This window comes from Micropterus dolomieu, linkage group LG18 (assembly GCF_021292245.1).
Source record: "Micropterus dolomieu isolate WLL.071019.BEF.003 ecotype Adirondacks linkage group LG18, ASM2129224v1, whole genome shotgun sequence".
In the NCBI taxonomy this organism is placed as follows: domain Eukaryota; kingdom Metazoa; phylum Chordata; class Actinopteri; order Centrarchiformes; family Centrarchidae; genus Micropterus; species Micropterus dolomieu.
The window spans coordinates 33,129,177-33,145,999 of NC_060167.1; the positions used below are offsets into that span (position 1 = coordinate 33,129,177).

The window sequence follows — 16,823 nt, forward strand, 5'->3', positions numbered from 1 at the left end:
GAGTTACTAAGTTAAGTTAACTTCATGGTCACCAATGGGCCAAGCAAGACCAAAAGGTAGACACAGACAAACACACACCAATTCTCGCTGCCTCCTGGTGTTTCACACACGTTGCACTATTCGCTTCAAATTATTTTATTTATTTAGTGCCAATTCATAACAGAAGTTATCTCATTGCACTTTTGCTCCTAGTACAACATTTTGTAACACTGTCGATTAAATGCGACTAAATGGTTGCAGTCTGGAGCCATAAGCTCCTGACAGGATTTGGGAAAGTTGGAAGTTTGAATTAAATGTTTATTGTGATGAATTAATGATGATGGGAAGAATTAGGTTACAATGCCTTTGTTATCAAATTGGTCTACATTAGAAAGTGATTTGGTCTTGTAGACTAGGAGAAAGTTTGTCAGTGTGCTCTACATCTGTCACTCAGAGAGAGCTTTAAATTACAAAGACAGATTTTACTTGGCCCACATCTCTTCAGTTCCTTCTCCATGCTCCCTCCACCGCAGAGCGTCTGTCCCCTCAGAGCCTTGGCTAAGTTAGGGTTAGGGTTCATATTGGCCTTCCCACAGTGAGCAGCTTTTAACCTCCTGCCAGCTTCATCAATCTCAGGCTGGTGTGATCGCTGCTGAAAGGGGCGGGGATTAAGGACAGCCTGCGGCCTGTAAATCAGACGAGCTTGAGGGGGGCCCCTCTCATGTGCACCATATAGGTCCAATAGGCACCATACCCTATGACTTCAATATAGACATCCACACTCACAGCGGACCTCCCTCAACCAGATGGCCGAGCTGGTTCTCAATAAATGTTTAACGAGGGGAGAACAAATTAAATCAGAAGGCAAATGATCAAGCACAGTGTGAACAAAGTGTAATCCATCTAAGGTGGTGTTAGGTTGGTAAAGATTTTGGCCAGCACAATAGAACAATGGGAAAACTTGTCTTGTGGGTATTATAACCCCCCTCCCACTCCTCTTAACCAGGCCAATCTTACAAACACAAAGGAAAAGCCAATTAGCTCAAGGCCCTTACTTTTTGATTTTAATCTGTGTTTAGCAACATAAATCAATGTGCCGGGAAAAGACTGAAACAAAGGGGCCTAAGGCATTTTTCTGGATTACTTATTACTCTTAGTCACCAATCTTCAGTTGGAAATAAAGTCAATAGGCCTGAATTGTGATTGAGTGGGGTGGGTGCATATTATGTATAGCAAACTCAGTCTCAAAACCTGTTAGTGATGCTGTAGGTGAGTGGGGGCAGGGGTCACAAGTTGGGTCAGAAAGCCAGTATTGAGTCTCAGACAGAGTTAATACCATTACCATGAAGTATGGTTAAAAGGTTCAGAGTGCAAACAGACCCGCACCCAATGAATGAAATCGATTCTTTTGTTCCCTGGTCAATTATTCAATTACATCTCTTGAACAAGAGTTTGACCTCAGTGTTTTCTATTGAATTTGTTAAAGTGGAGTTAATGTTTTCCCTTATTTTCTGTCATATATTTAATGTTACAGTGTTTGATGTTCAAATTAAACGTGACCAAAGTGTCAGATAATGAGGTAAACATTATGCGTTTTACGTGTTATCAGAGTTGTGTGTTTTTGTACAGTAATCAGTGAATCAGCCCAGTGCTCAGAAACAGTCCAGCGCTGTCTATCATTTTTCCAACTTAATTCTCGTCACATTGTTCATTGCCATTGTATAGCTAAGTTACCGTAGCGGCCAGATGCTGTCGAGCGCGCTGGCAAGAGGAGAAGGCGGTGCCATGTTTGTTTTGTTTGGATTTTTTGAACTGCGAATCATGCAAAAGCTACTCTAGTGGAATCCCAGAATAAAATGATCTAGCTACAAATGAGCATAATAGGTCCCCTTTAAGACAGCAAGAAATAGCCAGAGCTGGAATCTAGCATTGTTCAGTGTGATCCTCATTGCATGTTAAACCACTTCTGTTTTACATGAACACCATGTAAAACTCCCTGTAGAGCAACAGCCTTATGATTACACATTTCTCATAAACTCTAATGTTTTGCTGGTATTTCTCTTTCTGTTATGGTGCGTGTTAGTTCAGCTAATTAGTCCAGCATGACCTACCGAGCTGGGTGACAGCCAACACGAGGAAGGCTAATGAACTGACACTCCAGAGGGTTTACAAAGCACCGCTACAGACACTAAAATTCCCATACTTTGCTCATTTTCATCCTCCTGCACTCTGGACTGATCATGTGCTCATTATAGTCCAGACTCTGCTATTTATGCCTAATGGGACTTTCAGACACACCACGACGATTATTATTATTATGCCATTATTTTCAATGGCTTGCACCGCGCCAGGGCGGTTTGCTGCTGCGTGGAGCACAGCGCAGTGCACCGTCGGCCGGGCGAGCGTTCACGCTGCGGTCAGTAGTTGAACTGCGCTGAACCAGCAGCAAAAGCAGCACAAATTGCTTCCTATCTGAAAGGGCCTTAACAACCCCTTAGGCAGCAACATTTGCTACAATATTAGATAAACGTGTAGCTGCATTGTTAATCTCTTTGCGTCATTGTTATCAGAAACATGCAGGCACAGATCAGAACAGCGCAGTGATTAAATCGGCTGAACAGTATCTTAGCTGTGATGGTAATTTTGATTCCTATTCTCATTCTTTGCTTAGTTTTAGAATAAATGCTTTGCTTTCAGTAATTCTGAACATCTGCCATTCATTAATACATTCACAGGCTCCTTCATTTGTTTATTTTTATAATTATATATTTCCTGTGTCGCATGAAAAATACACTTTCTACTACACACTTTCACAGACATCAAACTACAAAACAATTCCCGAGTCCCAGGGGAAGGGGATGATAGGAGGCTTTAATGTGAATATTCCTTTGTCACAGCAAAATTTGAACTAGTGCAGAACAGAGTCCCTGTTGATGCAAATGAAAATGTGTGTTGTGCCTGGTTATGCCTGGCTGAGCAGAGAGCAGTCGGGCTCCCAGTCACGGGGGATTTGTTATGTTTGGGGTTTGCCTTTCTGTCTGCCAGCGCGTGGGTGGATTCATGGGGCCTTCTCTGTCTGTGCTGCTTTCACAGGTACGGCATCTTCAGCGTGCCAGAGAAATGAACTGAGAACGTAGGGGAGAGCACTTGTTTCTTGAGGACATCGAAGATTTACGGTGAAACCATGAGGTTGCAGAGGAGCCTGGGATTTGTCGCCGTGCTGGGCGCGATAACCTGTATTTGTGCCTTTCATGTGACTACAGCAATTGACATCCCCCTGGAAGGTGAGTACTGATTTGTACAATGCAAGAGAGTACACATTTGTTTTATTGCTGCTGCTATAGATAAAGGGGCGGTTCACTCAAATTACAAAGTGACTTACTGACACAAACTGACCACTGCTCAGTATAGCAAGAGCAGCCATATTGAGCTGGTAGCCAGAGCTAACCAACCGTGTGCAGCTGCTGTCAGTCACTCTGTCCACGCTGGAGCTGTGACACTTATTAGAAAGCATTCATGGCCTTTTGAAAAGGTTTCTGTTGTAGCTGAGCTAGTGATTTAGGGTGGCAGAGATTATTTACCGGCCTCCTGGCCAGCCAATATTTACCCATATTTTAATCTTAAAAGTAAATTTTGGACACAATTTTGTTGAATATCCAGAGAACCAGGGACATTGTTTTTGCTGTTGAGTTTTTCAATGTAAACTGTCAAGGTTGTTAGAACCACAAACAAAATTCCATTCACTTCCATTATGTTACAGTGGAGGCATAAATCTCAGAGCATGATATCGCAAAATCTGAGTAAATAAAACCAAAACCATCTGGATAGATGGAGTTATGCTTTTAGATGTATGTGAAAAAATCAGTTTCTTTTCATGATTTGAATGAACCAACCCTTTAAAACATTGTAAACTGGTTCATCTTAAAAACGTAAGTTCCCTGGCTGCATTCAAAATGTGAGCTATTCACTCAACTCTGAAAATACGAAAACCAACTGAATGCAATTTACTGAGCTTTATTAAATTTACTTAAACTGTATTAAAAGATACACACCACATTTCCATCATGTGTGTTTCCTTGAAACTACAATATAAATAACGAAGGGTTTCTAGACAAGTTTAACCCTCAAACAATGCATGCTGGGATGTTTGATAATATGCTGATCATGTTTGTTAAGAAACCAAATTAGACTAGTTCAGTGAACAGAAAACAGCACATTAATTCAAATCATCATTACCAGTGACTCAAGTCAGAAGACCTCATGTTTCTAGGTTCTGAAATGGCTATGAAAATGAAAACTAGCTATTTTAATCTGAAAGTACTAAAATGTGTGCATTTATATAAAGATAAATTGATGTTTTGCAGTTTAAAAATCAGCATGAATCAGCTGGATTTTGACATAATTGACACTTGGCACTTATTAATTTCCCATTATAAGCTATTTCAAGACAGTTGTTGATGAAGCAAAACAAGGAAATGTTACATATAAAGAGTCTTATAATTGTTGATGAGCATCTGCAGAGAACTTGTCCTTGGTTTACCTTGAGGTGCTTTTATAGTGTGATTAATTCAGATGCTAATATATCATAGCACAGAGAACTGTTACAGTCTAGCATTCTGTGAATGGAATATATTTACAGCTATTATCTTGTTTGAGTCAGGTTTCTTGTTTCTTTTGAGTTAGATATGCGTGTATCCCAGTTTCCTTGGAAACGCATATCAAACCTCTCCCTCTAAATTATTCAGAAATATCTCTTAAGGGCTTGATAAAGAACAGTTCAAGGCAAAAGCATTTTTGGACTGATGTCAGAATATCGTTTTAATGCAGTCTTTTGCTTGGCATTACTCTTGTGTGTTTATAAGGGTTTATATTGAGAATGCTTGTGACATGAAGGGATTATTCCCTAACTGCTGACTGTTTTTGTTTTGTTTATTTCCCCCCGGCTGCCATGGATTTTGTAGTTTTGGGTCATGTAAACAGTAAGTTCACTCTGCCATACTGTAGCTAGTATTAGTGACATCCTCGGCTCTCATCTGTTAAGCTCCTGGCTCGCAGTTGAGCACAGCAGCAGCTTTACTTACAGCCATATGTGTTGGATCTAAATCTCATGTGTCATCAGGCATGCCTCCATAATGCTGGTATTCTAGCTTCTAGGACTCATGGCATGTCCTCATTTTCCTTTGCAATTAGTCACTCATTGTGTTGTGTTTTTCATTTCAAGACCAAATGAGACAGTTTTCTGGCAGAATAAAAGCAATCTAACAAAATGACTCACTCTATATCATACATCAGAACTCTACATAATACATGAAAATGCCGCACACTGATATGTCTTTACTGCATTTATTGTGAGCAACTTTTGCCCATTGCTTCTTCAGGCTCACATAGTGAAAAGCTCGTTGCCTGAAGAAGCGCGATGCTCACAATAAATGCAGTAAAGTCATATCAGTGTGCGGTAGCTTGTTTTTGATTTTTCATAGTCTTATCCTGCTATCTACTAGCACCTGACTGTTGTTGCTGTGCATGGGGAATTTCTTGGTTTACATAATACATGTTTGAAAAATTTTGAGTAAAGTTTTGCCAATATTTCTGTTGAATAATGTAGGTCCCCACCGTTAATTACGAAATACTGGACATGTTAACTACTTTAGGCTTCTTCAAATTAAACAATTCTGAGAAATAAAAACTACTTGTGAGTTGAACAGGTACACTACTGCGCAAAAGTGTCATTAGCACCTGTTTGGTATAATTGTTGAACCATACATAACAATATGACTACAAAATCCCTGACTTTGTGCAAGGGTACCTAGGAGAATGAATGCTCTTATGAAGATAAAGGGTGGTCACCCCAGATATTGATTTGATTTAACTTCCTTTCTGTTCACTTACTTTGGAAGCTTTTTTTTGAAAGCTTTCTTACTTTACAGCTACATTTTCACAGTCCCTCACTAAGGCCATATAACCTGTGATGAGGGGTCAGAAGTAGACATTGCTTTGTTTGAAGGAGTCACAATCCACAAAGGTTGGGATCCACTGCCTTAGAATCATGTTTCAGATGTGAAACTTCTGAATGGAGCTCTGTATTAGGCCTGTGTTGTGTTTCTCACATTCTCACGCTTGTTTGTTTGTTGCCCAGTTGAGCAGCTGCCCACCATCACAGCGCAGTCGCCCAGCTCTCTCATCGCCTTGCCTTTTGATGAGAGCTTCCCCATGACGTGTGAAGCCAAAGGGAACCCCGAGCCAGAGTGAGTACCGAGCCTTGCGTTGCTTCAGATGGGAACAACAATTTGCCATCAACATGGGGTGCTTTGGTTTAGAACTTTGGAAGATGAGCATGCTGCGGTCTTAGCTGAAGGACTTGACATTTTAATACTGGCTTTCTTTATGTAGATTCAGATGGACGAAGAATGGCCAGGAATTCGACCCCTTTCTAGACCCCCGGCTGATGAAAGAGGAGAATTCTGGGACCTTTGTGATACCCAATAATGGGAACCTTACAGAGTACCAGGGAACCTATCGCTGTTACGCCTCAAACAAAATGGGCACCGCCATATCGAAGGAGATTGAGTTCATTGTGCCCCGTGAGTAACGTACATCTGTGTGTGTGGGGTGCTCTGTTACATTGCTTTCAAAGTGATTCAGGGCCAGCAGTCCTGTGTAATGACTGCACCTCTCCATTGTGAGCTTTTCATTGTATTGGTCGTGGCAGAAAGTCATTGAGACTCCCGAATGCTCCACCTCTCGCAGCATCTCATGTATAGGTCTGTATTGGAAAATGCATCGAATGTGATCCTGCCTCTCCATCATTTCCTTCTCTACATTGTTCATTTTGTTCCCAAGCACTGTAAAAAGAAAATCCACTCCATCTGGGACTTCGACTGTATTTGGCAAGGCTTCAACCACTCAGCAGACGTGACAAGCCACAGACAATAGTAGTAGTGATGTCTGTTTTGTTATTGCAGGCCAAGAACTGGGGAAAAAAGCTCATAGAATTCAATCAGAGCTCAGAAAACACATGCTGTGCCTCCCACTAAATTCATGAATGACATTACTGCCATCTTCTGGAGAGGAAGAGAACTGCATAATGTGTTGTGTTCATTCATGTCTGGCTTCATTTACTCACTGTAGGTTCTGACTTGTTTCTAGATGTTCCAAAGTTTCCTAAAGAGACACTTGAACCTGTTGTGGTGGAGGAAGGCCAAGCTTTTACTTTAAAATGTGACCCACCTAAAGGAATCCCTCCTCTGCAGATCTACTGGATGACTATCAGTAAGTGATGCCTCCTAATTTAGTACAAATTTAAACATATTTTAACGATATATCGTTAAATTGTTTAGACCCACAGAACTCAGTTGTAGCAACCACTAAATATGTCTGGATTCTGTGGAAATGCGGATAACATAACAAGTCTTTGAATATTTTTACTCTTAAACATCTTACAGCTTTAATGAACAAACTAAAATATAATGTATATATGATACTGTCACACAACAGTGTGGAATAGGTTTTTTTCCAAATGCCAAAAGCCGGCAGTGGTGGAAGAAGTATTTAGATATTATACTTAAATAAAAGTAAGAGCATAACAAAACTCCATTACAACTAAGTCCTTCATTAAAAATCTTACTTAAAGTACAGGTGTATTACCAGTAAAGTGTACATAAAGTATCAAAGTAAAAGTACCCTTTCTGCTGAAAAATGTCCCCTGTGTCAACGATTAGTCGATTCAATGATTAGTTGTTAACAATTAAATTAATAGCCAACTATTTTCATAATTGATTAATCGTTTTGAGTAATTTTTTAATTTTTTTATTTTCAGAAAATAAGTTTAAAAATTCTGATGCCAGCTTTTTAAATGTGAATATTTTCTGGTTTCTCTGCTTCTTTATGACAATAAACTGAATATCTTTGGGTTGTGGACAAAACAAGACATTTGAGTGACGTCATCTCGGACTGATCGACATTTTTCATCATTTTCTGACATTTTATGGACCAGACAACTAATAGATTAATTGAGAAAATATATAGTTTTAGTTTTAGTATAGTTTTAAGTTGTACCTTTTTTATATACACAGAGATAGTGTAGTCCAGTGATTTCCAACCTTGTGATCCACAAGATGAAACGTAAGTGGCGTGAGATCATTAATGGGGTACGAAAGAAAACAACAACTATATCAAAGCTACACCAAATAAATTTTGTTAGGATTTTTCTATGATCTTTGCCTTTTTCTTTATTGGATCATTTGACTTTTTTGTTCATCTGTTATTTAAGTGAAACTACCATATATTACAAGTGTGGATGGGGAAAACATTGTTGGATTTGTGAACCATGTGACAAAGGGCTAAAAGTAGACACTATTTTAACATTTAAAGGCCAAGACTAATAACTTAGCTATTAATATAACTATTGTGGCGTTAAAAAGAAGGTCAGATATTTTAGACTATCGTAAAATGATCCCCTTCTGTGCTCAGATCTTCAGCACATAGAACAGGATGAGAGGGTGTCTATGGGCCTGAACGGAGACCTTTACTTCTCTCATGCGGAGGAGAAGGACAGCAGGAGAGACTACTGCTGCTTTGCCGCCTTCCCAAGAATACGGACCATCGTTCAGAAGACTGCTATGTCTGTCATCGTCAAGACGAGTAGGTGTCTCTCCAGCCTCTTTGCTTTCACTCAAGTGCTGTTTTCCTCTCAAGTCAGCATGATGCAAACTTTGAAATGTTTTCAGAGCGCTCATCTCTTCCAATGAATGTTCATTGATGTCCACATTCATAGCTACACTTCAAACGCCATCCAAGTGTCACGCTGTCTTGTTTACGTGCATCTCCTTGGTTTTGAGTTGTGGTTTTGATCTCGGTGATGTTTGCCATGATGTTTCCACGCTGTCCTCATGTTCATTGTGTTTTTGAGTTTTTTTCTCTCATCCATCTCCATTTCAGAAAAAAGTGACATGAGTCCTGAAACTGGTAAGTTTGAAGTTTTAAGAGTAAAACACCCTTGTGCTATGCATTATCTATAAATCGCAGTGTGCGCAAGGCAGGTGTGTGAATATAAATGTATAAAAAATACATACAATAGCCTTTGGGAAACTAGGTTAGATGTCGTAATGTCTAATTCTCTGCTGTTCTTCCATAGCTAATGCAATCCTTGAGAGAAGACCTGCTCTTCTGACTCCCTCTGGTGACAGATCAGAGACACAGCTGGTCAAAGGAGAGGACTTGAAATTGGAGTGTATTGCTGAGGGATTGTAAGTAATGCTGCACTTCTAATACCTTGAGTTTCTTTCACAATTCAGGATTGTTTTATCCAAAAACAAACCAAATCTGACGTGAATGTAAAACTGACTGGCTTAAAAAAATTTATTTCATCTATATATTCAATCTTTTTCCCCTTTCTGTTAGTCCAACTCCACAGGTTGAGTGGGTGAAGATGGGCCATCAACTTCCCATTAGAGCAAAGCTGGAGAATCATGGGAAATTGCTGATTGTGCCAGTAGTTGAACAGGAAGACAGCGGGAAGTACATGTGCAAGGCAAAAAACACACTTGGAGAAGCTGTACATTACTTCACAGTGACAGTAGAAGGTAACTCCAGCGTGCTGTGAAGTTACAGTGTTGTTATCACGTGTTACTTATTTGAGATCATTTAATAGTTGTCATTTCAATGATAGACAGGTCCTTCACTTATAAAAATGTGTAGATCAGAATTAGTAGCTCTATTAAACGAGTAAGATTAAGTTCACTGATGAAAGAAGTACGTAGATCCTTTAATTACGAATACAACAAGTATTATCAGCTAAATGTACTTAAAGAAACTATTTGAAGTACTCATTCTGCACAGAAATGCCACTGTCTATCTGTCTTGGGTAGACCATTAAATGTAGCTTTCATTCCGGCAGGACTCTTGAATTGAATAAAATATATTGCATAGCTGTGATTGTGTCCACTCTGTGTATGCTGAGAGTAGTTCTTAGAATGACACGCATCAGTTTGATTATACCATGCTGACTGTGTCTTCCCAGAGCCTCCAGAGTGGGTGTCTGAGCCTGAGAGTCAGCTCAGTATGATTGGCTCGGATGTGCTCATCAGGTGCTCTGCCAGCGGGACTCCTCAGCCGACTATAACATGGAGTGTGAACGGGATACCTCTGCACGGTCAGTCGCACAGCAGACTCACTTCACTATTCACTATCTTTCTTCTGAGACCCAGCCCTGACGGCTGGACTATTTCAAATGAACAAGAAGGCTAAATGTTGTTTAGCCTTTTCTTGTCTTTTTTTAAATATATATAATATATTACATAGCATATAACATGGGGAGAGAGTGTAGATTTTGTGGTCAAATTATGAAAGGAAAATTACTTTTAGCATGTTTTATTAAAGACAAAGTTGAAAGTCTGTTTATAGGTCTTGAGGAGTACTACTGCATATTTAAAAAGAGTTGTATAAAACCATTTGTGGCTCCAGAGGGAGTCCGTGTCGGCTAGGGCTAAGTTTAAAAATAAAATAAAAATATGTGGGTGTGAAGTTAGAAAGAAGTGAGCTTGGCGGACCTTTGTAGTCCGCCTCTCATTTCTGGTGGAGGCTGCATTGGCTACTGCTAGCATAACACACCCGAATCCCTGACCAAACTGTCAGTGCTTGAGTTGCATTGTGGGTAAAATAGGCGTCAGCTTTTGACAAAGAAGAAGAATGCGTGGAATAAAAATGATGTTATCTTTTGTCCTGCTGCAAAGATTTTGATCTTTTTTATTAAAACTATCCATCGCGAGTCTGACAGTGCTATAGTAGTGCAGAGCAAAATCTGAGGAGTACTCTTTGATATGGAGTAATAGCCTCAGCACTAAGGTTGAAACGTTTCAGACTGTGAGAGGGGATGAAATATAGTTTACAGTTAACGTTCGATTCGGACGCTGTAGGTGGACCGTTAACCAACCAAGATAAATAATCAATTTAGATTGTTGTGAATTCAAAATGTTATTACAAACTGTCGGGGGAGAACTGAAGAGACAGGATGATCAGGAGGGAGGCTGGGAAATAGCCAGGGTGATGCAGGGAATGGGGTGGCAGTAGACCAGCAGTTTCCAATCCACATGCAATGTTGCAGCATGAATGGTAATGATCTAAAACCTTTGTGTTTACTGGATGTATCTTTGGTCTGTTACAGGGGCCCCTGCAGCCAACAGGAAGGTGTTAGGTGATACCATTGTTTTACAAAAGGCTAAAGCCAGTGACAGTGCAGTCTATCAGTGCGAGGCTTCCAACAGACATGGGACCCTTCTGTCCAATGCAAACATCATGATTATGAGTAAGTACAACAGTTTTTAGTTCTGTGAGCCACTGTTTTCATCAGTTCAGTTCCACCATCACGTTTTTATCAAGCACATGGCACAACACAAACTCAGAAAAAAGGGTTTGTGAGTAAGTGTGAGACCTTGCACTTCATTGGGATACTGCTGACTGATGTGTCAAGCTAGAGAACTGGCACTGATGTTGCCATGTGTCCATAAAGCACTGAGGAGCACAGGGAAGGAGGGCTGTCTACAAGCTGTACTCCTTCATTCTGGCTAGTGGTTCTCCCTGTGGAGCAACAAGCCCGGTTCCCTGCTATTTGTATGCTAACAAGTTCTCCCTCAATTCCATACTGATTCCAGGGCCATAAGACAAACATGTGGAGGTTTTACAAGTGCAGATAAAAAATGAAAAGACAGAATGTTGCTTTTCTGTTGCTCTGCACAAGCGTGGGAAGTTTGTGTCTCTGTGACACAGGAGTTAATACAGCTGGACAGTCTCTGAATGTTAAGTCCCAGCTGCTGTCTTTGTAAACAATTAGGAGAGACAGGCCATTTTAATGGGAGGCTTTGGCTACAACTGATAAGGTGCACACGCTCGGCTCACTCATTATTCTATTGTTGTCTTCTTTGATTTAATTTTCACATTGCCACATTTCTGACAGCCTGACAGCTGGATCATTTTTTGACACAAAGGAGCCTACAATTAACGCACAGGGAAGGCAACAGTGTTGTCGCCTCATTTAACTGAATGCCTCATTCCTTCCTTTTTTATCTGGTTTTAAAACTGCTAAACTGCAAACCCTATATTGCTCAGTGGTGTTTTTACTGCCTAAAAGTCCTAAAAGTACAGTAGCTAAGGGCCACACCTAGGTACATCCATGGTGGAATATCCGAATAAGGGCATCCTCTGCTTTTCTATCAGTTGTATATTGATGATAAGTGTCTGCTGCATGGTCTTTACAGATCTGGCCCCCATGATTTTGACCAAGGAAGGGGAGGATTACTCTGCTGTAGAAGGGAAGGGAGTGATGATGCACTGCAAGGTCTTCAGCTCTCCTCCTTCTACAATCACTTGGTAAGTGTGCAGTTTGTTCCTGTCTCCCATACACCAGCAGAGAGCAGTAGATCTCAACTGGTTGATGCAAAGAGTCCTTCTGTATGCAGCGTGTTTCTTTATTGGTAACCCGTTTCTTTAAAACACGCCAAAGTAAGATTGTTGTTCTGTTCAGCAACTTTTAGCTCTTCTTTTCTGCCACAGTGCAGTGTTTATCCATTTAAACTGCTGCTGTGATCATATTTTGTTTGACCTGAGACGACTTTTAGACTTTGGCGTTTGTTCTGAATGTTTTCCAGGAGCAAAGACGACTCCTCTAAATCCATAGAGGGACCGAGGTTTACCGTTCACGATAATGGCTCGCTGGAGATCTACAGCGTAGAGAAAGACAACATTGGGCAGTACACATGTTTAGCGAAAAACACAGAGGGATCGTCTGCCATCGAAGCCATGCTCTATGTGAATGGTAAACAGTTTTACCTGTGTTTGCAGTGGCAGTCAGTCCTTGAAATTTGACTAATACGGTTGTTTCCATTGAAGATCCCACAAGAATAGTGGTGGCCCCGGAGGACCTGCAGGTCCTAATAGGTACCACAGCCCAGCTCTCATGCCTTGCAGAGTACGACAAGTCCTTCAGCAACGACTTTGAGCTCCTGTGGGAAAAAGATGATATGGAGATAGCCCTCAATGACACTGAGAATTCAAGGTAGGATACTGATTTTTATTTTATTTTTTTTACAGCATTGCAGACTTTATTCCAGCTGGAAAGTCATTTTACTTTTCAGTTTCATCAATCAATATTGTGTCTCCATCTTCCTGTCAACAGATACTTTGTGGAGGATGGTATTCTTCAGATTATCAATGTGAGCCACAGGGACCAGGGTGTGTACACATGTGTGGCAAGAACTCCAGTGGACCAACACACGGCCTCCGCGCTGCTCATGGTGTTAGGTGAGCTAACAAATGAACAATATTTCTGCTCCAGGCCAAAGGATCAGAGACCCTGAGTGCTGCATTAATGTATGACGCATTTATAAACGGATCAATGTGTCAGGAAGCCAAAGCAGAGCATGAACATGCAGACCATGCCTTTATTAGTGCTGTGCTGTGTCTGACAATCGGCCTTTTGAGATATTGTTGACATCGTAAAGTCTAGAAGAAATAGTGGCAGCCTAAGCAGCGATGCAGGTCGTTCCACATCCTCTGGCTCTCCGGATGATTTGATTAGACAGTTGTTCCCTTATCCTTTTTTGCTGCAGAGATGGATGTGTCTATGATTTTCCAATGCCATGTTATTGTGATGGTTTTCAGATGTCCCTGATGCACCTGAGTTCCTGGCACTGTCTGATCACAAGAGCAGAAGTGTGAATCTGAAATGGGTCCCTGGGGATGAGCACAACAGCTCAACCACAGGTAAAAGGAGCATCTGTGTATACAGGTGTCAGTACATACATTACAGTAAATACTGAATCAGTGTCTCTCGCAGTGAACGGTATTAACATGACATACACACTTTTGGGCATCATTCTGCATGTAAATAGATTTGTTTGATACCATCTTGTACAATATGAATCTATTATTGATTCATCCAAGCATGAATTACTATTATTTGTCTCCCTGAGGAATACACAAGCTCAGAGCAGGGTTTGAGGAGTTTGCTGCACAGCTGGTGGTTAGATAAGCATTCCTTTGGCATGAATCATAGCAGTGAGGGGCCGCTCTGATTGTCTTTCTGCCTGTCAACAGAGTTTATTATCGAGTATGAGGAAAGCCAGTGGGAGCCGGGAAACTGGAAGGAGCTGCTCCGAGTACCTGGGAACCACAACTTGGCCGTCCTGAAGCTCCATGGTCACGTCGACTATCGCTTCCGTGTGTCTGGTGTCAATACTGTGGGGAGGGGTCCTCCCAGCGAGCCCACAGAGAGATACAAAACCCCACCAGCAGGTTTGAGGCATCCTCCTTTCATTGTTTATGATACTTTTTGATAAGGTCCTCCAGGCTGCCAACGCTGCTGCTCTGTGAACTATAAAATACTCAGACCTGCTACATAATTGATTCCATTTTTGTTGAAAATCTGCTCTCTTGTGTGCCTATTTCACCAGAGGTTTCTTCCACTAACAATGTCGACAAAATCTATATTCCTTCTTTTCTACAGCCCCTGACAAGAACCCTGAAAATATCAAAATCGAAGGTCATTTTCCACATGAAATGGATATCAACTGGGCGGTAAGAAAAAAAGTTTGGTCTTTTATTATCCTCTTACCGTAAAAATTCTGTAATGTTGGCTACCTTTACATTGTGAATTATTCCCATCTGCTTCAGTTTGGAAGTCAAAAGATTATTTTTAAGAGAACATACAAAAATTTTATAAATGATTCATATGCAATTACCAATAGGAATGTAACAAATAGAAATGGCCCACTTTTGATATTTCATTATATGGTTCAGATCTTTAGAAAGCCATTTTCTGGGATCACTCGGAATGAGTGTCCATTGAAAGCTGCTCTTTTACTTTGATTAGAAAGAGCAAGGAGAGCTATGACAAAAAACACTTTCTTCTAACTCATACAGTAATATATTCAGCTTTATTGTAGAAAGATAAATCTCTTCTTCACTCATTATCTGGTTGCCCTGTCATGGTAACGTAGCCCAGAATCCTGGATTCATGAGCTCCCATACCGTTAATGATTTGCTTTTGTGGATAATGGTATCTCATTCTATTTCTCATGGTCCAATGTCTGTGAGGAGATAAATCTTTTCATCTATGATGTCTTAGAAAGCCCTATATCAAAGAAGAGCCATGCTGCTAGACCAGGTCAATTGTTCCATTGTTTTATTATATAGCAGGATAAAACACTGCCAGTTTTCCAAGCACAGTTCACTGGGCCAGCTTGTCATTTTAATCCCACAAAAGCAGTGACATTGAGTGGTGAAATACAAGAAGTGTCTTATGCAACTGTGAAAGTCTGAAACCCTTCGCGCCATTGTTATTCCCTTTTATTTTTTCTTTCTTTTCCTTATATTATTCAGCCCTTGTTACCCATTGAGCATAATGGCCCAGGTCTGGAGTATAAAGTAAGTTACAGGAGACAGGATGTGGAGGACAGCTGGAAGGAACACATGGTGAAAAGACACTCATTTGTGGTGAAGAACACTCCTACCTTCGTGCCCTATGAGATCAAGATCCAAGCCAGGAACCATCAGGGCTGGGCCCCCGAACCCAAGATAGTCACTGGCTACTCAGGGGAGGACTGTGAGTAGTGAACTTTGTTGACCTGATGTGATTTTATGTAAAGTTAGAACAACAGTTACACAAAAACTTCACGTTAACCATGAAACAGTCACAACAATAAAACCTCATTGAAAAACACATCAGTACCTGTACATTACTGTACACTATCTGGGACAACATTCTTTGAAAATGGTCCAGTATTGAGCGAGCGTGCTGCAGTTGGCAGCAGAACAACAGAGCTGCAATATAACCCTGGACGGGCCTCGTCAAAGTACGTCCAATAAAGAGCTTGTTTTTGCCACTGATAGGCTCAGCTATTTAGCTATCAAATCAAATTAAAATACAAAGTGTTTCCTGGAAAGCAACTGCACCATTGAGTGAAAGCAAGACTGCTGAATATTTGCTCGTCTTTTCTTGTTGCTATTTTCAGGAAATGAGAGTACAGATAGTCTTGGTGGATAAAACTAATTATGCGTCTGGAGTTTACAGACCTAAAAGGGCATGGTTTCTGGGTATTGAAGTTCACAAACTTTCCAGTCAACTCTTGCTGGCAAAGTGCTAATATATACCAAAGCTAGCCAGTGTAGCTTTAGCATAATTATGTGAATTTATGCAGAATCCCCCTTTGATATTTTCAGCTGCAGTATTCAGGTGGACTGTGTAAAATTATTTATTTAGAAGCTTTCTAATTTTGTTGAAATATTTTAAACTTAATTAGACTGTTTTAGAGTTTTACTTTCAGTTTCACGCTTACTACTACTGTAGCCGTTACAGCTTCTCAAGATAAAAGCAGTCTGTATAGAAGTTTACTGTATTTCCTGTGTTCAGCTTTCTTCTGGACTTGCCCCGAGGAAGTCACCTCAGGTCATGACTCTTCCCCTTGTTGATAAATTAGCTTTTGTGAGTGTAGATAGAGTCCACTGATATCAGTCCCTAATAGGTGTTCCTGTAAATAGATGATCACTTAATGTAGCTAATTGTGTATTATTTGTGGTATTTTATGTCCTTTGTTCTTTTGGTCAATTATCTTTTAGTTGTTTACAGGATAACACAAACCCTTTTATTATTGTGGCAAGTCTTTACACGCTGCTCTGTTTTTCCGTGACTTACTTTGATCTTACTGTAGATTCCAATGTGCATTTGCCTTTGCAGTTCCCTCTGCTGCGCCTGATGATGTAGCTGTGGAGGTGCTGAACAGCACAGTGGTCAAGGTTAGCTGGATGCGTGTACACAAGGACAAGTTACATGGACATCTGGGAGGCTACAGGGT

The 16,823-nt window shown here is 40.6% G+C and overlaps 1 protein-coding gene across 6 annotated transcripts in view; it reads left to right on the plus strand.

The window, feature by feature from the left end:
* Positions 1-16,823, plus strand: part of chl1b (cell adhesion molecule L1-like b) — a 68,841-nt gene that overhangs the window by 35,779 nt on the left and 16,239 nt on the right. For all 6 annotated transcript variants that reach the window (XM_046075734.1, XM_046075735.1, XM_046075732.1 and 3 more), the window contains 19 exons: positions 3,073-3,263; positions 6,116-6,224; positions 6,370-6,560; positions 7,126-7,248; positions 8,449-8,619; positions 8,917-8,943; positions 9,113-9,224; positions 9,379-9,560; positions 9,998-10,129; positions 11,141-11,281; positions 12,231-12,342; positions 12,621-12,787; positions 12,862-13,027; positions 13,148-13,272; positions 13,633-13,734; positions 14,068-14,265; positions 14,477-14,547; positions 15,352-15,574; positions 16,706-16,821. In XM_046075734.1, coding sequence (XP_045931690.1) covers positions 3,164-3,263; positions 6,116-6,224; positions 6,370-6,560; positions 7,126-7,248; positions 8,449-8,619; positions 8,917-8,943; positions 9,113-9,224; positions 9,379-9,560; positions 9,998-10,129; positions 11,141-11,281; positions 12,231-12,342; positions 12,621-12,787; positions 12,862-13,027; positions 13,148-13,272; positions 13,633-13,734; positions 14,068-14,265; positions 14,477-14,547; positions 15,352-15,574; positions 16,706-16,821 — 2,568 coding nt within the window. In that variant the 5' untranslated portion in view covers positions 3,073-3,163. The remainder of the gene's footprint in view (positions 1-3,072; positions 3,264-6,115; positions 6,225-6,369; positions 6,561-7,125; positions 7,249-8,448; positions 8,620-8,916; positions 8,944-9,112; positions 9,225-9,378; positions 9,561-9,997; positions 10,130-11,140; positions 11,282-12,230; positions 12,343-12,620; positions 12,788-12,861; positions 13,028-13,147; positions 13,273-13,632; positions 13,735-14,067; positions 14,266-14,476; positions 14,548-15,351; positions 15,575-16,705; positions 16,822-16,823) is intronic.